We start from the raw sequence: 25,294 nt of genomic DNA on the forward strand, positions 1-25,294 counted from the left end.
GTGCATTTGCAGTTTGTTTTGTACATAACAATGAAAACATCAGAAATCAACATTTTAAGTTTTATTGTTTTAGAAAATACATGTGCTAACATGGACATAAACAGGACAAGAGCTGAAATTTAACTTCATACGTGAATTTGTGATCATATAAAATGCATCATACAAGATAAAACAAATGATATTGAAACTCTTAAAATATATATAACTACACACCCCTTTCATACACACAGACTTGTGTAATTTTATCATCTACACACCCACCCACCTATCCACACCAAGCCCATCTTGGGAAGGAAGTCAAGGTTAAAACACTTCCTCAATTCTGACAGCATTACAAGTCTTCTGGCTCAGGTATTTCCTCTTCCTTAAGTTCCTGAAATGACAAACATGCGGTTAGAACAACCAGCTGGAGAGCAGCCTACACCTGGCCATGCCAAAAACCACTTAGGGGAGAGACTGATGTTTCTCTGCTTTACCTTGATCCTCTCCAGGGCTTCAGTCCTCTCCTCGGAGGAGACAGGATCCTTGTCGAGACGCTCCAGCTGCGGCAGGTGAGCGAGCACGCACAGGCGGTAGTCCCTCGTCTCCGCCAGAGGATTCTCGGAGAGGACCAAAGCTCGCAGAGTATTCGACACAAGCGTGAGGCACCGCAGGGCATTCTGACTTAAGATTGCGTTCCCTCTGAGTGAGAGAGAGAGAGAGACAGATGGTGAAAAATGGGCACATGCAGGAAGGTTACCCAGTGTCTTTTGTGACAGCCCGGATGTTGTTTAATGATTTCGTAGTTGCTGAATTGCTGTTGTGGTGTGTACATTGTGTACCTGACATTGAGGTATTGCAGACACTTCATGTTGGGGCTGATGCCATCCAGAGTCTCCAGCTGGTTGTCTCGAAGGTGAAGGGTGGTGAGGCGCTCGAGCCTCTCCAAACCCTCCAGACGTTTGATGAAATTTTGGGCCTGAACAGAGAGCAGGGAGAACAGTTACGGCTCTACACAGACTATTCTATTTGACTTTGTTGACACAGGTGATAAGGCAGATGTTACAGTTCAACACCAACAGGTGTGTTAGTGTTGTGTTACCAGATACAGTCGGCGCAGGTTGGGAAGGTAGATGCCGTCAGTGGTGTCCAAGCGGTTTCCTCTCAGCTCCAGAGTCGCCAGGTTGGTCAAACGGCCATACTGCAGACCGTTCACTCTCTGGATACTGTTACCTATCACACAGGTTCCCAAACATTTTCATGTCAAGGCCTTCCAAAAAAATACACTTTAGGCTACAGACCCCCATTTAATAACATTTTTGTTGCTGGAATGCGAGTTTGTACAGGTCAGAGTGAAACCTCTGATCAAAAATCACATTCCTATGTCATGTTTTCACTTCCCTAACTTAAAATCAAATACTAGTGGAATTAAACTGCTCCTCGTTTTGCTGGGAACTCCAATTTATTAAACCCTGATCCAGCACAGTAAACAATCATATTACATCCCTATCAATCACTCACATGCCATTACAGAAAAACCTTTAGCCTGACAAAAAAAACACCAGACCAACCAATAAGATTGAGGCTCTCTAGCGCAGGCCCAACCAGGCCCTCCAGGTCCTTCAGCTGGTTCATTGCCACACTCAGCCACTGCAGGTAGGTCAGCTGACCCAGAGGTTGACCTTTGAAACATGCCACTGCGTTACTGTCAATCTACAGGAAGAGAAAAGGAGTTGGATTCAACATATACCATCCCATTAGTGTAAATGATACTGACAGGCCCAGACGTGTCCTTTTGTAAATGAACAGAAAAGGGAATGCTTGCCTTCAGCCAAAGCAGCTGGGTCAATAAGGCTAAAGCAGAGAGATCAGTGAGGTGGTTGTTGGACACATCCAGGAAACGGAGGTGAATATAGTTGCTGATTGCAGCTATGTCTGTCAGCCCCCTGTAAGACAAAAGGATGACAAAGATAAAATTTGGGTAAAATTTGAATAGATAAGCACAATTAAATGACGATTAGATGAGCTGGAAGTTACAGGACAAGAGCGAGGAGTTGTGTTTTGCATGTACTCTGCTCTCCTACTTGTCTTTCAGGTCCAGTTTGACAAAGGCATGTGCCAGTCCATTCCCTGTTCGGCACAGTAATGAGAGCCCCTGGGTGACGGTTTCTTGTGTCAGATGGCAAACCTGCACCTGTGGAGCAAAGAGAAGGAAGATATCAATTACTTAACTTGTCCGAACCAACTACATTACCTTCTTTTTCTTCAGAAGTGCATTAGGGTTAGGGTTGGAATCCCACCAACCCCATCCCACCCCTCTGGTGGAGGGGTGGGATGGGGCATGGGGGTGTATGCATGATTGGAGGGTGTTAACCCCACCTGTTAACATCAAAGTGCTGTTGTAGCAGTGTTGTTGTAACCAAGAGAATCACTGAACAATTGATTGAAACACTGGATGAACCAACCACAGGGCCCCTGGGCACACGTGTCCTATTGGGCCCCCCACCTCTCAGTATGCACCCACACACCATAACTCAAGATACTAGCCTGTTCAGAAACAATACAAACGTAAACCTTTTCAGGTTTTCAGGTTCAAAGTAGTCTGAAACTCAGTTTTAGCTATTACAAACTGCCATTCCTTCCATCTAGAGCTGGCTCATTCAGTTGAGAGTGATAACATTATTTTGTCCAACCCCAAGACAAGCTTTAATTTTAGGTGGTGGGGCTTCCCTTTGTTTACATTTGGATTGCAGGTTGTGGCTTTAAGGAGGTGAGGTGACAGGTGGCGATACTAAAGCACCAAAAAAAAAGTTAAATGATGAAATTTATTGAAAAGGTTTGACTATGTCTGTACCTAGACCCCCTGCCCCACCAGTATATAATTAGTGCTCTGTATCTTAGTTGGATGATATTTACTAAATGCACTGCTCATAAAAATACAATCAATAGGTGACAGTTTAATAATTGTGGTTGGTGCTTCCTTATCAAAAGAAATCGTGTTTAGGTGCCCCCAATGTCATTAGAGGCTGTGACTTGGGCTCCCATAATCATAAACTGTGGCCTAGAGTTAGGGGCCTGAGGCAGATAAGTGTGTGTCAGGCTCCCACCTGGCTGCACATTTCAATTGAAATTAGTGAACTGTTGCAAAATGCATTGAACACGGACGTGGGACTCAGAATATTTTGTGGCCCCTGGTGGTCTGGGGCCCCAGGGCATGTGCCCTGTATGCCTGGTCGGTAATACAGGTATGATCATACCTTGTCCTCCTCCTCTCCATGTCCTTCCTCCTGTGCTTCTTCCTCTCCTTCGCCCTCCGACAAGACTACATTCTCCTCTATCTCAGACATTGTGGTCCATTTGTCACCTGCATTTTACACAAAATTGGCTGCGGATTGAGAATTGAAGCAGTAGTCATTTTGCATTGGGTTTTATAAAGGACATTTGATTGGACTGGCAATAATTTAAGATGGCTGCCACTTGCTAACTAACGTTACCTGGTTGTGGCGAGGCCAACGATCTAACCAAGTTAACCTAGCGTTAGTTAATCATTGCGCCCAGTTAGCCAGTTAGCTAACGTTAGCTTGACCAGACTAGATGTTGTAAGACAATTAAATATTTAAAATTAGCTAACTTACCCAGGTATCTTATGGAGTAGTATGTTTGATAACGTTTACAGCTGATGTGTGACTTTTAAATTAACTCTGCCAGCAAACTAACTCTAGCGAGCCATGCAGTACTCCGGCTAGACAGCACAGCGTCTGTTGTGGTTGCCATGGAAACTCAGTAGTAGCAACAAAGTGCTTGCTGCTGCAGTGCAGAATTTCGAGGGTCTTGGCGAGCCGGTCATCTTTAATGTCTTCATAACAAAAGTGCTTTGTAATATGCTGTTTCCGAAGAGCAAGATGTTGCATTAGACATCCCATAACAAGAGTTACATATATTCCTCTTTTTTGACCACCACTTTTGCAAAAAACAGCTTTGGAAATTCCACATGGGTATGTCGAAACATTAGCTACCGTTTACTGGTTTGCGCATACAAGACACCAATCAAAATCAGTTCAGTAATAATGGTGAAAATGTTATTTTGAATTCACATGAGCTTGATGAATCACAATCACATTCAACAAATACAGAAATAAAAAATAGCTTTCTCCAGAGACAAATATGTATTACATTGTGCATTCACACCTACAATATGACACACCGAGAGACACATTTCATCCACACACACTAGTGTTAGTGTGATCTTGTCCAGTCCATATGAGGCCATAGTCTCTTAGCTCCCACTGTTGAGGAGTTTAGGGGTACAAAAGTGCTCATTCTAAAATTTATACACAGTTTATCATGTCCAGATCAGTCATTCACTGAATGACAAGGCATACATTAAACCAAAACAATCTATGGTGCATAGACAGTAATATTAGAAAATCTGGTCTGCTGCTATAAAGATCTATACTGATCTTTCATTTTTTCCAACAGTAGATGTGTCTCCCAACCACGTAAATCTTGCTTATCACACACACAAGCTCTGAAGCAAGTGAGAGCTCAAAACTGCATCATTCAAGGAGAAAGTAAAAAGGTGCATTCTGTGCAATATCCTGACATCCGCTGCTACAGGATCAGTTCATATGAGCATTTTTTCACGGTTGAGGTAAGTTTCATCTCAAGCCAAAATTAATGATGAGGTTTATCTATAGATATCTATGTGACTCTAATGATGGAGTGTTGCGTGCCGGGCGTGTCCTTGTCCTGTCTGTGGCGGGAGGTTGAGGTTTGAGGGTGAGGGCTCACTCCACTTGCATGTTGCGCAGCAGAAGCCCCTTTTTCACACCTCCCTGCAGCATCCTGGCACCAAGACTAGTGCCTGTGACCCCATCACTATAGAGAGAAAGAGAAAAACAGTCTCAAACACATGGACAAAGACACAAACATGTAGAGAGATAAAAACCCTAACCCTAACAAGTAAAAAACAAGAACATTAACATAGCTGTAGTAAGAATAGAGAACAAACAATGGAAGAGGAACAACGCATTCTAGTGTCCAGTATGTTGCAAACCAGCCCTTCGGTCCACCTAACAGCAATTATAAACCTGAAACAACTAGAATGCGCGCCATTAGCATGGAGAGTCTGTTTGTGGTTTCACTGAAGCTTACATGGGGCTAAACTTCCTCTTCTTAGGATCAGGAGGTTCAGGTCCGTCTGCCGGTCTCTGCCGCTGCAAACCAAAGAAAGAGGACAGTCATTACAATAACTACAATCCATTAGTGTTGCGCACATTTGATAATTACTGCATGCACTATTGTCTAACTCCTACAGTAGTACTACTCCTAGATAACCCTGAGGCTTGACCAACCTCTTTGCCTCCCGTGTCCTGCTGGATTCTTCTCTGCTCCAGGTTTTGCTGAGGGCGGAGAGAGAAACAGGTTAAATTTTAGAAATGCATACAGAAGGAATGTCATTAGACTACACCTTTGTTGTTTTGTCAGATCCTAGAGATAATGTAATAGTGCTGATTGAGTAAGGCAGCCATTAAGGAAAACATACTGAAACATACTGAATACTCTCCAGCAAGGAGTGAACAGATGGTCCTAATCCATCATTTAGGTAATTCTTCTACAGTGTATATAAATTAGATTATCTACTGATGGTCTAGATGGTGTGTTATAACCACCTTATGCAGTTCAGAGAGCTGCTGATGCCTGATAAGGGCCTCTTTGCTGGGGAACTGCCTCCTACACAGCAGACAGGCCAGTTTAACCCAGTCCGTCATTCTTCCTTCCTTGTCCTCTTTCTCTCCTCCTTCCTCCTCGCTGTCAGTCTCTCCACTGTAGGCTGGGACCAGACCCTGCTGCTGAGGGGGAGAACGCTACAGAAGAAAAGATGAGAGGGTCAGGGACAAAGAGGAACACACATGACAGTATGCTGGGGATAAAGAAAAAGGAGTAACATTCACTAACAAAATGTTAAGAGTTTTAGAAAAAACCATGAAGAAAGGAGAAGGACGGACACACAGTGGACACATAACTCTGACCACATACTTACTTCTGTAGTATGCCGGATCTGGTCCAGGAAGATCTGAGGCCGTTCAGACAGTGCCCCCTACAGGACACAAAACCAAAGTCAGTGGGACTGTCAGTTTAGGTAAACTGGAGGGAGAGAGACAACTTCTGCCATCTGCTGGAATTATTAACAGCTTGAAGTTTCATACAGCAGACATTTTGCAACACTAAGGCACATCAAGTATGAATGAGATGACGTTTTTTTTTTTTTTTTTTTTTTTTTGCAAAGGCATGACAGTGTACAGGTACTAAGACTACAACCACAGCCTTGTTATTGCACTGTATTGGACTGTGGCAGTGGTTAAAATGTCATCTGCAAAATAGTTTTGTAGTCCATTTTGGAAAATCTAGTATTGCATTTTAATGCCACCAGATCGTTTCAAACAGTGAGATAATAATCAGTTTAACGGGAAATAAAGGTGTAATAGCAACGCAATGTGCAAAACATCAGTTCATCAACAACAGTTTTGAACGCAAACAGCAGGGGGGCGAATTGACAACTCCCCCTTCCCATAAAGCCAGTAATAATGTAATACTCTTGATCCCAGGAGGAGAGATTCCCTTTTCACTTGCTCCCCTCCACAGGTCAGAACATAGAGTCAACTACAGAACAGCAGGAACTGGTAGGGATTCAGTGTGTTGTTCAAGGACACCGCAGCAGGGCAGATGCTTGCTGTCACGGGAGCCTGAGCCCAAGTCCTCCGGGTGAAGGACAGTGTCCCTTCTCACCACGACACCCTGCTGCCCTAAAGGCACACAGGAGTTACAGCTGAGTATGTGTGTCTGTGAAAGGGTCATGCACCTTTTTCTCCAGGACAGCATAGCCTGCGTCAGCACTAGCAGACTCTCGGCGGTCGTCGAGGCGACTGTGGCCAGGTGCCCTCGTGTAACCAGGGGGCAGCGCTGCGGAGCTGACCGTGGGGGAGGAAGACACGGAGCGCACGTTCTCCTTCTGCCTGTTCAGACTCTTAGCCCAGCGCTCCATGTCTTTGGCTATCTATTAATGTAAACCCAAAGAGATGCATTTCAGTCATTTCAATGGACTCCACAGTGAGGCAGCAAGTTACAGGGAAGATTCACAAATTTGAAATGCCATATATTTATATCAGTGGTACGAATGTCCAAGAATAAAAACAATTTATCATTGCTTAGCCTCAGATTGTAATCCAGTGCTTAATTAATGTCATTTTCTGTGCACGTCCATGTCAGTATTTGAACTTGCATCCAGTGTGTTGCGTACCTGTTGAGCAGTTTTATTCTTGGGCTTGTCTTTTTTCTCCTTGCCTCCAGCAGTCCCAGAGAGAGAATCCGAAGGGGCGGAGTTATCACCAGCAGTAGCAGCAGCTTCAGCGTTTGCAGCAGGAATGTACGTTTGTTTCTCTCCATCCCAGTACATATACTGCTGAGTATGGGAGTTGTAGTAGTACTAGTGAGAGAGAGAGAGAGAGCGTGATAGAGGGGCACGCAAAAAGAGACAGAAATGGTGAGAAAGAAGCTATTGAAGGGTGCTGGCTTAACATTTAGACTGTAATAAATTCACTACAGACTCCATGGCTTTACCTGGGAGTTGGGGTCATAGTAGAGTCCCGTCAGTGGGTCGTAATAGTAGCCAGAGCTTTCATCATACTGGTATGTGGACACGTCTGGCACAGCTACAGGCAGAGACACAGGACATTCACCTCAGGATCAGAGATCAATATGTATTCTAAAAGCTATGTATCCAGGGAATACTCCATACATACAACCTGAGTCTTCTAATCCTCAAAATTGGCATGTTTTGGGGTCAGACATGACATTGCTCAGAACTGGACATCATAAAGGCCTCATGTTTTACTCATGATCTTGTCAAGTCAAGAAACCCTTGTGAAAAGAGAGCTGAGGCATATTCATCAATTTGGGTGCTATATTTTAATAAAAAAAATTAATCAAATCCACAAACTTTCCAGGATTTATATGTCTAATGTTGGCCACTGAGCACTTCCACTGGTGCCTCCCTAGGTGTCTCCAAGGCTTCTCTAACCTCTGGGCAACTGCTGCCCTGTATAGCAGCTGCAGAGTCTTCTCTCCCACTCTCTCTCTCTCTCTCTCTCTCACACACACACACACACAAACACACACAGCCTTACGGTATTGCTGGAACTCGTGTTCAGTGCCAGGTGTAGCAGGGTGGCTGGGAGCAGCTGGCTGAGGTTTTCCCACTATCTCAACCTGCTGAGAGACAGAGGTCTTGAGAAAAGAGGAAAGAAATAGCACAAAAGAATGTAGTAGGAGGACAGGGAGGGAAGGCAATGAATAACCTAAACAATGAACAATAACTGTGGTCTGGGAGTTAACTGTCAGGATGACTAATGACTGTACCTGACTGGCCGGTGTGGTGGTGGCTGTGGTGATGAGAGCAGTCTGTGTATGAGTGAGAGGCTGCTGCACTCCTGCTGCTCCAGATGTCACTGCCTCAGACAAAATCAATGCTGAATGAAGACACACACACACAGCTTAAGAAAATAAGCTCAATTCAAATTATGTACAAAGTATGTTACTATTTTAGTATTATGTGACTCCTTCTGTGATTCCAACCTGGGGCTGCTCCTCCTGTGTATGCCCCCATCAGGGCTGCTCCTGTACTGGGCACAGCGGCACCCGAGGCTCCTGCCTGGGCCTTGAAGGCTGTGCCATCAGGCCCCGAGTATTCTTGGCCGTCCTGGTTGTATGTTACTGGTGCCCCCTGCTGGTACACTGCTGGATCGATACTCTGGCCTTCACCTGATCCATTCTGAGTTGTCTGAGAATGCAAAGTGGAAAACAAACCAAAAACAAGGAAAATTAGGCATAAAAACACAGAAGCACAAGAATACAATAAAACAATCATAAAACATTGATTGCATCCTGGTGTCTTTGGTGTGTTGATGTCACTGAGACAGGTTACCTGTGTGACAGCCCACTGGGCAGCAGCTATGGCTGTGCTCGCCACTGTAGCAGCACTCACTCTGCTGCCGTCAGTCAGAAACACGTCACTGATATAGAAGAGAGGCATAGAGAGGCTTTTAACTGGTTTCACACTTCTTTCTGGTGACCTATATTTCAAAAGACTGTTTCTCGCAATCCAAAAATAGTTTTGCAAGCATTTGTGAATGTGCTTCTCTGACAAAATACACCATGTTTTAAGGTTACTAACCTGCCAGACTACAGATTTTATTCAGACCAACTTATATTGCATGAATTGGAAAGGCTTTTGCACAAAACATAACCAGCAGCTTTGAATGTTCTCCCAAATAATTGTGTGATCCATTGTTTTTCAATGATGCCTTTGAGTCCCAACTCGGCATGTGGTAACCACTGATTTAAAACCACATTATTCTTCTGTGTGCAATACTAATAACACTTGTGTCCTGGCAGTCTGGTTTGGTTGTATGAGTGTTTACCGTTTGGAGCCCTTGGCAAACTCTACGGCGATGGCCTTCCCGTCAATAGAGAGAGCGGGCTGGAGAGCCTGCAGGATCTGGAGCAGCTGTGATGCCTCCTGAAGATAAACACATACGGACAGGCCTATGAGTAAAAGTGTGTGTGTGTGTGTGTGTTGTAGGATCCGACTTTTGAAGGATTTTAAAATCCTTTTGGATCAGTTTCTATTTCAAAACCACAATCATCTGAACACAATGTAGACAAGCAATAGTGATAAGATTCCCCAATGGCTGAACTCTTTCCTTTCAAACTTCTTTGTTGCTATATCAATTAATATCACAATAATAATTTTTCTGGATTAATTCTAATCTACCAACACTGTGAATATGAGCTGACTTAGTCACATATCAGCAAATAATATCAGTGCACAAACATATCCATTTAGCCTTTATGTGTGTGTGTGTGTGTGTGTGTCCATCATTGCATGATTTCTCACCACTATGGTGGACAGCTGCAGGAAGGCAAAACCCCTGTTGAGGTGGGTGTGCTTGTCCTTGATAAGGCGGACATTTGAGGGGGAGAGAGTGGCGAATGGAGCCAACGCAGACAGGATGGCCTCCACTGAAGTGTGAGGGCCAAGGTTTCTCAGGATCAGAGCTGGTGTATGAGAGAATGGGAGAATGAGCTGCAGGGAGAACTCATGAAGACAACATTTAACAGTTCAGGAGCCATAAGATATGGAATGCTGAGAGAGCAAGTACAGATTCTGTACAGTGACACAGTTATGGTTTTGCAAGGTACAGCTAGCTACCTAAAAAATATTTCAAAACATTATAAAACTGCAAATATCAGCTGTAATCCACATCAGACAGGGTGGTGAATTGTGACCAAAAAGTATTTTGGTAGATACGCATTTCCAATAGTATACAATACATCAATTAATCAAAGTTCCATTAAGTTAAATTCAATTTAATAACATAGGCTCAGCTGACATAAGAAGTCACAAATACAGTAATCAGTAGCTCTTTTTGAATACAGGGAGAGGATTGTGGAAGTCATAAAACTACACAGCTAAGGTGTTTAGCTTCATAGTTACGGTTAAAACTTCAAAACAATACAATGTTTACTTAATCTTATTAAGCAGATACCAATGAAGAAACAGATGAGATTTTCTCAAGTGCTGTAAACTGTAATAAAGTTAGATAGTACACGTGTATAGAGGAAGGGAAATATTGGACTGACCTGAATTCACCTCTTCATAACCATGGTGCTCTTGCCACAGCACCATGGGGAAAAATAATGTCAAGAGATGGACTTACTGTCATTGGCCACATCTGCCTGCTGTGTAGTTTGTCCCGTGTTGAGAGCAGGACCAGAAGAATGGTAGGGGGCTGGCAGGGGCAGTAAGCCTTGGGCTCCCTCCTTGTTAAGAGCTAAAGACAAATCCCTCTGCAGCTGGGGCAACTTCAGTTCAGCCTCTGAGGAACCACAACATGCCATTTATATAGCAGAGTATGGTGTCAGAGAATTTGTGTCTATAATGGAGAATAGGTGAGGTGTTTGGGTGAATTGAAATTTACCTGATTTGGGCACACTGCACTTGAAGCACTTCTCTCTCCTTTTGAAGTTTTGCACACCACACTGTTGAAATGTTAAATGAGTTATAGTTAAAAGACTTCTTAAATGATTGAGCCACTGCAGTCACGATATGTATAGTCACATACATATGTATGCATGTGATACACATACAAATGTACATTTCTATGTATGTCCATGTGCACATGCAAAACACAAACAAAACACACAATACCTTGTTGCAGAGCCAGTCCTCGTTGGCACGTGGTTTTGGGTCGCTGTAATGCATTGACACTCTCTGTCCCAGAATCGACAGCACTCTCTGAAAGAAAAAGAAAGACAGGGAGGGGGGAGACAAAGAATGATTATCAGTGATAATTAGGCCACACATGCTAGAGAAAGGCCTCATCTCACAAGAGATGAGAGAGAATGAAAGGGGAGAGAGGGAAAGAGAGAGAGAGGGAGAGAGAGAGAGAGAATAGAATTGAGGTTGAAAGAAAGAGGACACGAGAGAATTGCAACCTTCAGCTTTAGGGAAATTGGGACGGACTGAGATGGTGTATATGTAGTGCATGGGTGTCCGGTTTTGTATGAATGTGTAGAATGTGTTTTGTTCAATTTTGCCAACCCCCCCCCTTAAGGGGAAACCTTTTCACAGCTCTCCCACCCTCCCATCCCTCTGTCACCACCTTCATCTCCCAAATAGACGATAGGTCCCACAGCTGTAATGGTAGATGATCCAGATATGAAAGACTCAAAAACAGGAAAATAAAGTACTAGACTGGCTCTGATTCGTCATAAAATACACCATGTTTGATGTTATATTCTCACTGTCACACTACCCCAGAGCTGGTACTGTAAACTTTAAGAGTATATATATGAGGGAATGTTCAGGGAGGGAGAGGAGAGAGAGTGAGAAAGTGTCACTGAGGAAAGAGGAGTCCTCTATTAAAAAGAGGTTCTCTTTATCAAAAAGAGCAAGGATCAAGTGTGGCTGGGACGGTCCAATTGTGTAAACTTTGCAGTTAGACCCCAGACAGACATCAGCATGATGTAACATGGGTTTGCCTGTTTGTGGATTTCTGTGTCTGTACAGAGAGAAAAGAGGAATTTGCCCTAGAAGTATAAAACCCACCTACCTCAGGCACAGAAATGAATTCTCCACTCTGTGTGCATATGCCATATTGCTTGGTGTGCACATGACAGGGCAAGATGTAACTGCATGTTTGTGCTGATATTAATCCATGTATGCCCATGTATGTGTATGTGTGTATGTGTGTCTGTGTAAGGGAGAGTGACCTGGTTGGTCTCCATCCAGCGGCTGGCCTCCTGTATGAGATTAAACTCGACGAAGGCGAATCCTCGGCTCTGACCTGGACACCGCCCAGCGCCATGGTAACCGAACAACAACAACAACATAACAACAACGCAGTGAGGGGTTAGTGCTTCATGTACAGAGAGAGAGAGACCCTGTATCAGCACTAATAAAATATACCATTGCTTCCTCTCTCCCTTGGAGATAACACACTCTAGAGCCAACAGGAGAGCCGTTGTCAAATTCTCCCCAAAATGTGTTACACCAAGGGTGGGAGGACGCAATGTCAAGTATTTCAACAGGGTCAAGGAAAGAGGGAGAGAGAAAGGGAGAATTCTACCCACTCATCAGTTCGAGTCTGAGCTCTTAGTTTTGAATAATGAAGCACCCAAGCACCGAGAGATAACAACCACACACACAAACACACACACGCGCACACACACACGCACACAATAGCTCTGCTATTCTGAGAGTCAAGGTGCAGTCTGAAGTATTTAACACTCTGGTGAAATGTGTGTGTGTGTGCATGCGTGTGTGTGTGTGTGTGTGTGTGTGTGTGGCCATAAAGTGAAATTGTAAAACGTCTTAAAGCACCCCATGTCCTAACCATGCATTACTATAGCTGTTTGACAACATATTCTACATCATATTGAGATTAATTCAGGTAACGTTTTTCAAAAACAGTCTATGATAACACATGGAGTGTGGTAATGGTATCACAAAAGCTTTTCATTTAAACATTTACAAGTGAGAGTGACTTGTCCTATAAATTCAATCAGAAACAGAGAGTGAGAAAGACAGAGCAGCGTGTTGGACTGTAAGGGTGGCTGAGTGAGACAGGCACACCTTACAGACAACCAGCAAGTTAGCAGGGGGGCATGTGAGACATTGACCTTATGGAAAACCTTTAGAAAAAGAGTAGCTTCAGCGTCTGAGGGGGTATGGATGATTGTCACATAGCTGAGACACTTATATCCTAGCACAGAGGGAGTGGACACGCACAACTACAATGACACAAACACACAAACATTCTGCTTCTGCTGGTCATTCCCAATTGGCACAGTTAGTCTGTGAGCGGAGTTCGTCTGATCAGATACATCTCACATCAAGATGGAAGAGGCGGAAGCATGAAAGGGGAAAGAGAATGAGGGAGAGCAGGAGAGAAGGAAAATGAAAGCCATGGAGAGAAGACCTCTAGCCTACGGCTGTATCCATGCATTCCTGTTTGTGTTAAAGGGCATTATGGATAGAGCTCTCCTTCGCTGTGTGCATGGATGTTTTGTTGCTCTGTGTGTACTAGTAAGGTTACAGCAACAGGCAGACCAAAGAGTCAAAGCAGGAATGTACGCACAGGCCCAAGTCTATACATATATATACGTGTTCTTTTAATCAACTATTACTCCTTCTGTCAGAGTATGAAGGAAGAGAAAGTAAGAGAGAAGGAGAAGGAAAGGGAGAACACTGTTATGAATAATAGAAAGAGACCCAGCAGAGAAGAGAAAGAAATCAGAAAGAGCAACGGACATGAAAGAGCTGGTAATGGAGAAGCGTGAAAGAAAGTGAGAAAGAAGAGTAAGGAGAAGAGAGGGAAAAAAAACAAAAAACGGGGCAACGGACAAGTTCTCACCTGAAGACTTGTTCCTCATGAGGCGAACCTCTCTCGGCTGGATCCCCTGTTCCTGAAGCTGCGCACGGATCTAAGGAAACAGGCATTATTACCATTAAACATCATCCTGCCACCAAACAGACTTGTGCATTTTCTGCATAAGGCTACTGCAGAGACAAATACACGTCCAGGAGATGTGCACTCACCTCATTGGCGGTGGCACTGGGTGGCAACATACGCAGCATGATGATGTTGCTGGGCCTCTGGTTGTGATCTAGGTCTGCTCGGTAGTCCTGATCCCGCTGATCCAACTCCTCCAGGGACAGATCTGGGCCAGCACCCCCGCCACCACCGCGCTCATCTGGCCCCGCTGGAAAAGTCTACATACACACGAAGGAACAATACACCGGTCCCAAGTGAGCAAAGGACAACAACAAAATAAAGCGTGTATGTAGCTGCTCTACAGAGGATTGACTTGCTGTGACTTACCCTCCTCTTCCCTGGCCCACGGGAGAACCTCTCCTCCTCTCTCTGTCTTGCTGTGTTGTATTCCAGCTGTTCAGAGTGGGCACCACCTTCACGACCCCAGGTGTTCTCTCTATTCCCTAAATGGGGGGCACTGTTCTCCAGGTAACCTCTCCCGCCTTGCCCCCGACCCCTTGCCCCTGGGCCAGTCCTAAACTGCTCAAAGTCCCGCCTGGATCCCTCCTCCTCTCTCTGGAGCCTGGGGAGGGCTAGATCAGGCTGGGACTGGGAGCGAGGGGGGCACGGGAACCCTTTTCCCTCACGCCCAATCTCTCCTCGCCCATCTCCTCTCTGGTGAAACCCTGGGCGGTCTTGGAGACGACCTGGGGAGAAGTCGCGGACACCCACTGGTTGCTCATCACGGCCATATTGTCTGTCCCCCTCTGCTCTGACATCATATCCTGGTCCTGGCTCCTCATCCTCTTGGCCATAGCCTCTGTAGTCCATGTCCCGGAAGTTGTGATCGTTGGGGGTGTTGCCATAGCGGCCTGTGCGGTCGCCACGCCCACCCCTAGAGACAGCAAACAACAATGTGAGCTATTTGTCTGACATAAATACTATTTAGGGACATATGTACAAAACTGGTATTTAACAACACTCATAGTTGTTAACTCACCTTCTCTCATAGTCCATGCTGGTCCACTGACTCTGTTTCTAGTCTCTCTCCTTCTTCCACTAGGTTAGATAATCAGACACACTAGAAAAGAAACATACCAGTGCTTTATTCATTTGAATGTGAAGCCAAGTAATGAGGAGGGTCAATCGAATAGACTGCTCTCAACACACTCTCGTGGGGTACAACTGAAAATTTCCTGACCCCTAGTAGAGGCCTCTTAGTCAGCTGGTAAGAGCTTTTAATCAGTCAAACTGGAAATGTGATGATGTGCAACGTATGCATTCAGCAGAGACAGTATCTCTGATCATGTTAGCTTCAGTGAACCATACCGTATAGACTTCAGTAACTTTAAAATGAGGTACTATAACGGTAATTGCTTTGCAAGCAACAAAGTTACCATTACATCATGGCAGATGCCATCCTGTACTGCTCATACAGATAGCGATATAGATAAGTAGAGCGTACACAATGCACGCACACAACCATACTATATTAACCAAGGAGTATTCAGCAATGACGTGTGACGGTCATCTCTGTTAGCAGGCAGGCTACCTAGCATACGGTTAGCTAGCTAGTAGAGCTAGTGGAGGCAGGGAGGCAGAGCTCCTGCTGGTTCGCATGATTATGAGTCGTTGCAAACACAGATTGGGAATTGATCTTGTATTTGAAATGAGAGAAAAACTTACCAGCGCCATACGTAATCTACGGCAATTCCTGAAATGTCATGTAGAAGCCCAACTGAAAAGGGTAATTTATTTTTCAGATGACCAACTGTGTAAAATGGCTACAGCCAGTCTAGTTTTGAGAGTGGGAGGGACTGATACTTGATTCGACCATTTGATTGGTGGTTGGAGCTCGACTATGTTTTCCACATCGACGATGATTGGACAGCTGGAAGTCCTCAGCAGAGCAGCTCAACCCTAACTATTTCAGATATGTAGTAGTCCATGACTGATTAATGGGCAGACATGCACGGCATAATGTAACGGTATCCTATGAATAACTTAATATCGGATATCAAATCATAGAACCACTTGTTTTGGACCATGTGTAAGTGCATTATTTTATTAGTAGAGATACATGCATGCCATAAATGATAAATGTATGGCAATGGCTGCAATTGTTGGTCGCTGTGCAAAGAGGACACATATACACCAGAAAACCCTAATACCAGCTTTATTTGAAAAAACTCCAGAAATCCCAAGATGTCACAGTACAAAAAATAACTGCCCTGGCAACCCTCCCCCAAAACCTTCCAGCCTTGCACCCCAAGCTTGACCTTCAATTAACAATGTACAATACTATGGTTACAATTTCTCATTTAACTGACATAAGCTGATCATAACAGCAGGATTAAGGAAAATGGTTAAAATATACTATGAAAAATTAGAGACATCAACAATAAAAAGTGATAATACAATAATGACAATATCAATAAAAGGGGGTTGGGGAGAGTTGAGTGAAAGGCAAACTGGAAATACACATCATAAACATGTCCTTACAAGGCTTTGTAAGACATACAGTACATAAATGGACATTATAGTAATAAGATAGCCTATCTTCTTCTATCTGAAAGCAAATTCAACTTATCAACTACACCACTCATGATTTAACCCACTGATTAACACAATCAAATGCATCTCTTGTATACACAAAAAAGGTCCTAAAAACTCAACAAATAGTTAACCTGATTGTGCCTCTAGCTATGGTACAACGTCTTCCAGTAAAGTAAAGTGAAAGTTTCTATGTCACTCTGAGGAGCTGTTAATTCCATTACCCGTTTGAACCATAAAATCTGGCTGTCAGGGGTAACTTTGGCATGGAGACAGGGGTTAGGTGACGCAAAAGGCCTTTCCATGCATACAGTACATAGACACAGAAAATATGCATCACAAACACAAATATACACACATTCAATGCATGCAGACCTGCACTGGAGCAAACACACTCACACACGCGCGCACAGACACACACACACTAAGTATATCAGGTAAGTAATTCAATATGGGAAACATCTCATACAATCTAGTTTAGGCATACCCCTGCATAGCGCCTGAGTCAGAACATGGGCCTGAAGGAGCCAAGCCAATGACAGGGAGAAAGCATTCACAAAAGTGAAGCGTGGACACTAAAAATGACAAAATAATACCCCATCCAGGTTATGAATCCCTATCCCTCAACTCAGACTCTTCCTGACCACTGCTCTCAAGGCACTACATGTAGGCGATACTGTGTAAGATCCACTTAGACATGGCCTTTATTCTAACCTATCTTATATTTTTGTCTTTTTTCCCCCCCTCTTTCTTTCTCTCATGTTCCCATTGTCTTTGGCCTGGTAAGGACCTTTGCTCTCTTCATTCCAATCATGGCACATTTCAATTCTCCTTTGCATCTACCCAACTCCAAATCACCCCCTACCACCTGCCCTACACACCTCTCTAGATCTGAAAGTTTTTGATAGGTGCAAGCAAAATGGCACGTAATCTAACATACTGGGCAAAGACCGTGGTGCAGAAGCCTATCAAATCATTTCAGATCTGCTTGAATGTGCTGAGGGTGACTGGATGATTAGAAATTAGGCATCCCCATAACTTTTGTGGGCCCTCCCCGATATCCTCCCCTAGGTCAAATCTCAATGAAAGCTGCCCTTTATCTGTGCTTGAGGGCAGCTCCTTATTCTCAGAGAGCCTATAACAGAAGGCAAGCAGACTTCTTGCCACGTTTCTTGGCCTGCAGCGCTGCCCTGGTTGCCATCTCAAACACTTCCCTCACACCATCTTTGGTTTTGGCAGAACACTCTTGGTAGCCGAAGGCACTGATGCGGTTTGCCATTTCTCTGCCTTCATCAGTTTTAACTGGCTCCTAGAGACACAATTGAGAGAAGAAGTTTAAAATATGAACATATACACAGGCAAACACACACGCGCGTTTTAAACAAACACACCCACCTGTTTCATTTTGGCAAGCTCTCGTCTGGTGTGCTCATCATTGCGCAGATCTTTCTTGTTGCCCACAAGAATGATGGGAACATTTGGACAGAAGTGTTTCACTTCGGGAGTCCACTTTTCTGGAATATTCTCTGCAGGGAGTATCCATATAAAGGGCGCAGTGATTAGAGAAGTATGTCCATATCACAATCGCAAACAATAGGGCTCAATAAAAGTGTAGTGTGATTGTGGCAAATACCTAAACTGTCAGGGCTGTCTACAGAGAAGCACATGAGGATAACATCAGTGTCAGGGTAGGAGAGAGGCCTCAGTCTGTCATAGTCCTCTTGACCTGCAGTATCCCACAACGCAAGCTCCACCTGATTCAGACAGAGAGGGATATGAATGGATGGATAAAAGGGGAACATGTGAAACGGCCATAAGTAAAGAGCGTCATTTGACCATTTAAGTTACACAATCAAGCTTTATAGAGGCCTAGTCTTATACTGTTGGTAGGGAGACAGCGGAGAGAATGAAAGCTATCCTCTCACCGTAATAAATAAAATTATTGCTCACTTGGCTAGGGACCCATTTCAGTCTAAGGTCACTGAGGCTCACCTGTTTTCCGTCCACTTCAATGTCTGCCACATAGTTCTCAAACACAGTGGGGACGTAGACCTCTGGGAACTGGTCCTTACTGAAGACAATGAGCAGGCAGGTCTTCCCACATGCACCATCCCCTACTATCACTAACTTCTTCCGGATGGCTGCCATCTATGGAGAAGAAGAAGAAGACAAGACGAGGATATGCTTAGAGTTATCATTAGGCAAGGCGACGCAGCGCAAGTCACTGCCACTGTTGCTATTCCAATGATTTAACAACTCCAAAGGGTTAGTCAAACATAATTTCACCAATAGTGTATTGATGCACAAACAGGGTGGATCTAACTGTCATATGGTGACATCTATGCGGTGGAATGGAAATACTGGCTATCGAGAAAACAGTTCCTCTTGGCTGGCACTGAGCGGAATACGAACTCAGATAATAACGTTAGCAGTCTAGTCTACTTATATCCCCGGGGTCCATCAGAAAGAACTTGATATGTGAAATAAATGCAACCTAAACCGACCAAGCCATTACAACGGGTGGCAAACAGGGGAAACGGGGAGGCTGGCTAAAAGCTAAGGAGTGTAAACACGGAACATTCCGTGCTGTGTTCCCATTCCTGGCTGTGCAGTGTAGTCCGGGCCTGTCAAACCAGCTAACGTTAGCTAGCAAGAAAGCTAATGATGTTTTTCATGGTTTAGAGTACTGACATTTGAAGTATTCTTTCTGAAAATGTAACTACAACAATCAATGCACGGATATAATACGTCTATACGTGTAAAAAACATTCGGCTTAGAGTTTAAAAGCTGTCGCTGAGTAACATTACCGTTTGATGTGTCTGTGTCCGCCTTTCTCCTCTTCCTGACCGACTAGAAAACTCCGCCCACCTCTCTTACGCATGTGCGCAATGGCGTCATTCACCAGACGGCAGTGGCATGATGGTACGTCTTCTAAGCGAAACGGTCTACAAAACAGTTTACAGTCTACGTTCTAACTGCATTGAACATTCAGCGCTAATCATCAGACTTATTAACTGGTCTTTTATTGACTCAAAGATCTGTTTCAAAGATCATCAACACTGTACATTCACTTGTTTTATTCGTCCATCTGTACAAGTTTGTGCAACATCAGTATTACCAAGATACAGATGTAAAAAAAACCAAACAGATCATTAAGTTTCAAGGAAAAATACAGCCCATGTAAATTAAATTTTAATTAAATTTTGGGGCATCAGCAGTGTGGAACAAAGAACAGTATATATCCATGTGGAGATATATCAGATTATTAAGATAAAAAGACAGAATGAACATAATATACATAACTATTTACATATTTTATACTATACATTTTCACAAAACTCTAGTTTAAAATCTAGTTAAATAATTTTAACTTCAACAATCAGATATCCAAATACGTATGTACACTGTAATTTGAACCAGGAAATTCTGCCTATTTTCCATGTAATCCAGGAGCTACTTCTGTTTATTGGGGTTAATTTTAGCATAAGCCTTCATGAATCATTGCCTCTCAAATTAAGAGCTCTGCATCATGTGCAAGTATGCTATGCTGATATGTTTGCTCATGCCTGATAACTAGGGCACAGAGAGTCTCTAGGGCACGGTCTGCCTGGGCAGTCTCTCACCGAGACTCTTCAAAAGCATCCCCATGTCTGACGAAGAGAGATCGCCTCTTCAAATCCCCTTAAAATGACCACGGCCTGCCTCTCCTTCTTCTCAGATTTCCTCACTGAAGTCAATTGAGTCCCTGCTCATTGAGAAATTAGAAGTTCATAGATGCCACACAGTCACACAGCTCGGCTGCTTCTATTGGTTTCCATGTACACTGGAGGTGAAGCTGTCCTGATTGGCTGGTTGTGATGTCACGTTGTAGCTCAGCCAGTCTGAGGTCTATTTCCTGACGGTGGCGGTGCTGTTGCTGCGCTGGTAGAAGAGCACATAGGCTTGATTGGTCTGAAGCTGGTTTTCCGAGACTGGAGTCACACTGTGGTGGGAGGGAGAGAGAGGGAGAGAGAGGGAGGGAGGGATGTAGGAAGAGAAAGTGGGGACATTGGATGGAAAAGGAAAGAGGGAGGTAGATGGAGAGAGTAAGAAACAGCTCCAGGTGCAACAGAAGATGTCTGGATATAGATGACCTGTATACACACTGTTACAATCGGCATTTAAATGGGCTGTCTGTGCAGTATTGTAGACAAAACCATTACGTGGCAAAAACACATGATTTGAGAAGTCTCACCTGGAGTCATTGTAGAAGCACCAACCGTTTTCCTCCAAACAGCAGGCTGTGTAGTGGCCCATGTTCACTGTCCCAGAGTGGTTACACATCGCATACAAGTCATAGAGAACTGGACCTGCAGGGATACAGAGACACATGTTCTCAATAACATGGACAGACAGAGGTACATACGGTCAACACAAGCATGCGCACATGAAAAGAGAGGGTACAGAGGGAGGAACAGAGATAGAGAGTGAATGGATAAAGTGTGAGAAAAATGAAGTAGCGTTACCGCAGTCGATAGGTCCGTAGGGTCCGAGGTCCAGGTTGGTGAGTGGGAAGGACACATACACTGTGCTTTTACTGATAGACCACCGTGACATGGCAAAACGGTTCAGATCTGACAGCGGCGGTTAAGGCTCCACCATATATCATCATTACCATCATCATAACTATCATCACTATCAAGATCCTGCAGATAAGAGCCAAATGCTACAAAGGTAGGAAAGTAAGTGTTGTTGCCAAGGATACGGATGACAATAACCTGGGGAAACCTCTGTATGGACAGCCGCTTGGTGCTCTCTGTTCGCCTGTTGCACCTCTCACACATCTGAAACACATGCAGAAAAACATACACAATCTTCATATCCACCTTCAATATTGATCACAACTTTACTCACTTATACTACCTTGTATCTACACTTAAGCTTACACCTAGTTTGCAACAAATGTTCACACATAAGAAAATTTAAATTAAAAAAAATATATGTATAGATGATAAATTCACATTCTTACTGAACCACTCCCACCTCACTGCTGTCAGGCAGGAATATAAGGCATTGGCCTTTGACCTTAAAGAGACTGACACTTTGATGTATCGTAACCCGACCTTCGTCGCCCTCTCTGTTTTAACTCACCGGTGCGTTCTCCTTGTCCAGCTTCTCCTCCTGGGAGAAGAGGTCCAGGCACTCCCTCAGTGTGACCTCCCTGGCAGAGCTCCTCTTGGGGATGGGCAGCGACAGATCACAGAACACGTCAAAGGTGGTCGAGTAGTGGGAGCAAACCGAGCAGTGCAGCGAGCTGCGCAGCTGGCCGGAGAACAAGTCTGACGGAAGGGAGAAGGGGTGAGATGGGGTAAGATAAGATAAGGTAGCACTTTATTGATCCCCTTGGGGAACTTCAGGATGATTCAGGGTGAGAAGGGGGGGAAGAAATTTGCCCTAATGAAAAATGTATTTGTGATGAGGATAAAGGATCAGCATGAATGGGTTATCTTTCCTCACCTACTATTTTGCTGTCATCCCTCTCCAAGTGTTTCTTCCACATGGCTGCAGCCTCTTCTGAAATCCTGAGAGAGAGAGAGAGAGAGAGAGAGAGAGAGAGAGAGAGAGAGAGAGAGAGAGAGAGAGAGAGAGAGAGAGAGAGAACAAAATGTGGTCATATGTAGAGTAGTTGGCTACAAATTCGAGAAAAGGACACTCCATTCTTAATCTGTCATACAAAGTCTGCCAGAACAATTTGCACATAAGCATACTCACCTAAATTTGGCATATTTTTGTTCAGGCTCCTTGCCTGTTCGTCGCACATATGGTCGGCGGTTGATTTCCGTGTGCAGCCTGTCCAACAGGAACCTCAGGAACTCCTGAGCGTCCTGCTGACTGGGAAGGTAAAGGTCAAAGAGAGAGAAAGAGAATTGCTAATGTCACTGTCACATGTAGCTGTGTTCTACTGCACCAGTCTGCACTACAAAGCCAAAGAGCAGTAACTGTGCTTGTGGCATAACTGAGGATTATTTGACAGTTTATCTCTTGTCCCGACATCGTGAAGAACTGGATAGCACCATTGTTAGCCTTTACAGAAATAGTTTTTGTTAATATCAAATCTAAAACCTAGTCATTACATTTGAGGTTTAAAAAAATACACAAAGCAGTTGCTTATGTTTGCCTTTGTAGGGCAGAGATATTTCCTAGTGGGGTGCAGAGACCCCTGAGACATTGTTTAGGCCAAGTGACCCTCAAAGTCTCCATTGAAATAAATAGCAGTAGTGTGGCAGCTCCTCCTTCACCCTGCCCTTTCAGACGCTCCCCTGTAACAGGTACTATCAGGTACTGACAATAGTACTGGCCAGATGTCAGTCCCCCTCCTCACCTGTAGCCACTGAAGTAAGGCACTGCTTCCTTGAAGATATTGTAAAACTGCCGTGGACTGACCACTGTGTCTCCTTCATTCACGTCCCAAAGGCCAGACAGCACCTGAGAGAAGGCTGGCACAGGAAGACCAAGGACAAGGATTATGCTATTGTTTGGAGAAGAGGGGAAAAACATAAAGTAGGAGGAGGGAGAGGAGAGGAGAGGAGAACAGGGGAGAGGAACATACCTTCCATGAGTTTAGCATCCTCTTTGGAGAACTTCTCTTGCTTGTAGGACTTGAGGAGGCAGTAGTCCCGTAAGCCACGTGTATGGGACAAACACTGGACTACTGCATTCAGGAAGCACTAATTCAGAGACAGACAAAAGGTGCAGGTGAGTAAATGTACTGGAAATGATTGATGGTATTGTTGCAAACACTTAAACCATTTCTGCTCCAAGAACTGGTTTGCTTGAAGAACTTCCTGCATCACTACCAAACACTTACTGTGTTTCCTATGTTCCTAAGGCCAACTCTTCCACTTCCTAGGTTCAGCTGCTCCTTCTGTAAACAAAGAACACAGGGAAGCTATTGACCAGTAGTATTGAACCGTACCCTTTGTATCTCTATATCTTTGTATATTTGTGTACAACTCCACAAATCAATCCATCGCACCATGTTCCTTTACTGTTCCTGCTAAATTTGTCTTGACAAGACTGTGTGTACCCTTCACTGCATGTGTGTCCAAGTACTTGACCCCTGTGTCTGTACGATGTATTACTGTCTGTCTGTCCTAACTCCACCATGTCAATGTGTGTGTGTGTGTGTGTGTGTGTGTGTGTATGTGTGTGTGCACAGTGTTGGTAGGACAGATTTAGCCTTCTTATCTCATTAGCATAACCAGGGAGGCTAAAAGGAGGTCAACCTCAAACGTTCATCCTATTACAGACCAAGGAGTGCTGACAGGTGCTTTAACACGTGTGTGTTGATGTGTGTACTCTCCGTTAAGTTATACAATTTCATTTGTCAGTGTTCATGCTTGTCCCATTTGTGCCCCATAAATCATAGTCTTACAAAATAAACACAGATGTACAGATTTTCTGTTGTCCCACCACTACCAGACTTGAAGATGAATGAGAATTAGATGTTGCATTGCAAAAGCGATTCCTGGGTGAGCATGAGGAGTCTCTCAATGTACAAGATCAAGCACTCTCGTCTTCTCCAATTACTAATCTAACACTCATAGACGCACATCCACCTAACATACACACCTCTTTATCAGCGACCAAAAGCAGGCCCATCAGTGAGGTGTAGAGGACAGACTGGGAGATGTCAGCCGTCTCTCTCTGGAGGCCATTCTGAGACACCAGCGTCCGACACAGAGCCTGGCAAGAGCCCTCCACGTTGACATCACTGGCTCCGGGCATCCTGCTTTACCGGTAAACCTCGACAGTGTCTACCAAAAGGGACCCTGTGACAGACAGTAGGGCTTCCCCAGGTAATGCAAGCCAGGAAGTCTTGTGATTCGCTCTGTGGAAAGTGATCCACTTCAGCGTTTGCACATGCAGGGTCAAAGGTGGGCAGGTCGTGGTGGTAGAGAGTCTCTTTTTCAACGAATAAAGCTCAGTGGGGTATTATCCCTTCTTGCCAGGAAAAGGCAGTGGAAGTCATTCACAGCTGAGGGAGAAAGAGGCTTAATCTGTGAATGAACATCTCTTTAAGGTAAATCCTGATCTTGCAAAGATCAAGTTGATCTACTCTGGCTCTGAATTCTCTTTTGTAATTAAAGCTTGCAGAAGAGTCTGGAAACTCAGTGAATCTAGAAATTTACATTTCAACTTCAGGGAACTTATTTCAAAAACACTATTTTGGAGACCTCATACAAAGTGTTCTTTGACTAAGCGCTACACCTGAGCTGAACTTCCCTACAAAGGTCAATTATATAAACTATGAAACAGTCAATTTCAGCATCCTGATATGTGTGTAAACACATATCTTGCCAGAGCCAAATCTAGCCATGCTGTTTTGTGTAAGTAAACAAATCATGCAAACAAAGTTACTTTGCAAATAACGCTCCACTAATACTGCAGCATTAGCACAGAGAGAGAGAGATTCGGACTCACCTGATCACTTGGTCACTCTATCTGTGGACAAACTGTCCCACCAAAATGTTCCCATCACCTGCTGAGCTGTTAAAAATGCATAAGGGGACGGCTACTGTTTCACTGTATGTCTGTAGGCTACCTCTGAAAGTCTACCTCTCTCTCTCCCCTGCCTTCTCACTGGTGTCAGAGAGAGAGAAAGGGAGAGGGAGGGAGAGAGAGT

The 25,294-nt window shown here is 44.2% G+C and overlaps 4 protein-coding genes across 10 annotated transcripts; all 4 read right to left on the reverse strand.

The window, feature by feature from the left end:
* Positions 1–215: 215 nt before the first annotated feature.
* lrrc23 (leucine rich repeat containing 23) lies at positions 216–3,687 on the reverse strand. The gene is made up of 9 exons (XM_071516277.1): positions 3,615–3,687; positions 3,237–3,343; positions 2,064–2,173; positions 1,805–1,925; positions 1,551–1,692; positions 1,082–1,212; positions 822–958; positions 477–681; positions 216–373 (listed from the first exon to the last, which is right to left on the reverse strand). The coding sequence occupies exons 2-9, from the start codon at positions 3,324–3,326 to the stop codon at positions 332–334; spliced, it is 978 nt and encodes a 325-aa protein (XP_071372378.1). The 5' UTR covers positions 3,327–3,343; positions 3,615–3,687; the 3' UTR covers positions 216–331.
* Positions 3,688–3,916: 229 nt separating this feature from the next.
* rbm10 (RNA binding motif protein 10) lies at positions 3,917–15,875 on the reverse strand. 6 transcript variants are annotated; one of them, XM_071516255.1, is made up of 23 exons: positions 15,762–15,875; positions 15,076–15,156; positions 14,424–14,895; positions 14,141–14,314; positions 13,956–14,025; positions 12,313–12,386; positions 11,249–11,335; positions 11,019–11,079; positions 10,758–10,916; positions 9,935–10,095; positions 9,459–9,556; positions 8,963–9,050; positions 8,614–8,818; positions 8,398–8,507; positions 8,166–8,265; positions 7,600–7,691; positions 7,280–7,465; positions 6,842–7,036; positions 6,023–6,079; positions 5,652–5,846; positions 5,334–5,381; positions 5,134–5,195; positions 3,917–4,857 (listed from the first exon to the last, which is right to left on the reverse strand). In XM_071516255.1, exons 2-23 carry the CDS (start codon positions 15,090–15,092, stop codon positions 4,767–4,769), a joined length of 2,802 nt encoding a protein of 933 aa, XP_071372356.1. In that variant the 5' UTR covers positions 15,093–15,156; positions 15,762–15,875; the 3' UTR covers positions 3,917–4,766. The 6 variants fall into 6 exon arrangements, with proteins under 6 accessions (XP_071372356.1, XP_071372355.1, XP_071372354.1 ...); XM_071516254.1 differs by having other exon boundaries at positions 8,166–8,247; positions 8,398–8,486; positions 14,424–14,970; XM_071516253.1 differs by having other exon boundaries at positions 8,398–8,486; positions 14,424–14,970.
* A 360-nt stretch (positions 15,876–16,235) lies between these two features.
* LOC139641700 (rho-related GTP-binding protein RhoA-C-like) lies at positions 16,236–19,498 on the reverse strand. Its single transcript, XM_071516246.1, has 5 exons — positions 19,437–19,498; positions 18,621–18,776; positions 18,262–18,382; positions 18,024–18,154; positions 16,236–17,937 (listed from the first exon to the last, which is right to left on the reverse strand). The coding sequence occupies exons 2-5, from the start codon at positions 18,774–18,776 to the stop codon at positions 17,764–17,766; spliced, it is 582 nt and encodes a 193-aa protein (XP_071372347.1). The 5' UTR covers positions 19,437–19,498; the 3' UTR covers positions 16,236–17,763.
* A 311-nt stretch (positions 19,499–19,809) lies between these two features.
* usp21 (ubiquitin specific peptidase 21) lies at positions 19,810–24,953 on the reverse strand. Of its 2 annotated transcripts, none has more exons than XM_071516245.1 (11): positions 24,241–24,953; positions 23,477–23,530; positions 23,219–23,336; positions 22,991–23,105; positions 22,381–22,500; positions 22,126–22,190; positions 21,760–21,947; positions 21,374–21,452; positions 21,135–21,242; positions 20,864–20,978; positions 19,810–20,611 (listed from the first exon to the last, which is right to left on the reverse strand). In XM_071516245.1, exons 1-11 carry the CDS (start codon positions 24,394–24,396, stop codon positions 20,518–20,520), a joined length of 1,212 nt encoding a protein of 403 aa, XP_071372346.1. In that variant the 5' UTR covers positions 24,397–24,953; the 3' UTR covers positions 19,810–20,517. The 2 variants fall into 2 exon arrangements, with proteins under 2 accessions (XP_071372346.1, XP_071372345.1); XM_071516244.1 differs by having other exon boundaries at positions 23,477–23,533.
* Between the last annotated feature and the right edge of the window lie 341 nt (positions 24,954–25,294).

Source organism: Centroberyx affinis, unplaced genomic scaffold (genome assembly GCF_046629955.1).
Source record: "Centroberyx affinis isolate AG114_WGS23_722 - 3 ecotype Tasmania unplaced genomic scaffold, CSIRO-AGI_Caff_v1 ptg000396l_1, whole genome shotgun sequence".
NCBI lineage: Eukaryota > Metazoa > Chordata > Actinopteri > Beryciformes > Berycidae > Centroberyx > Centroberyx affinis.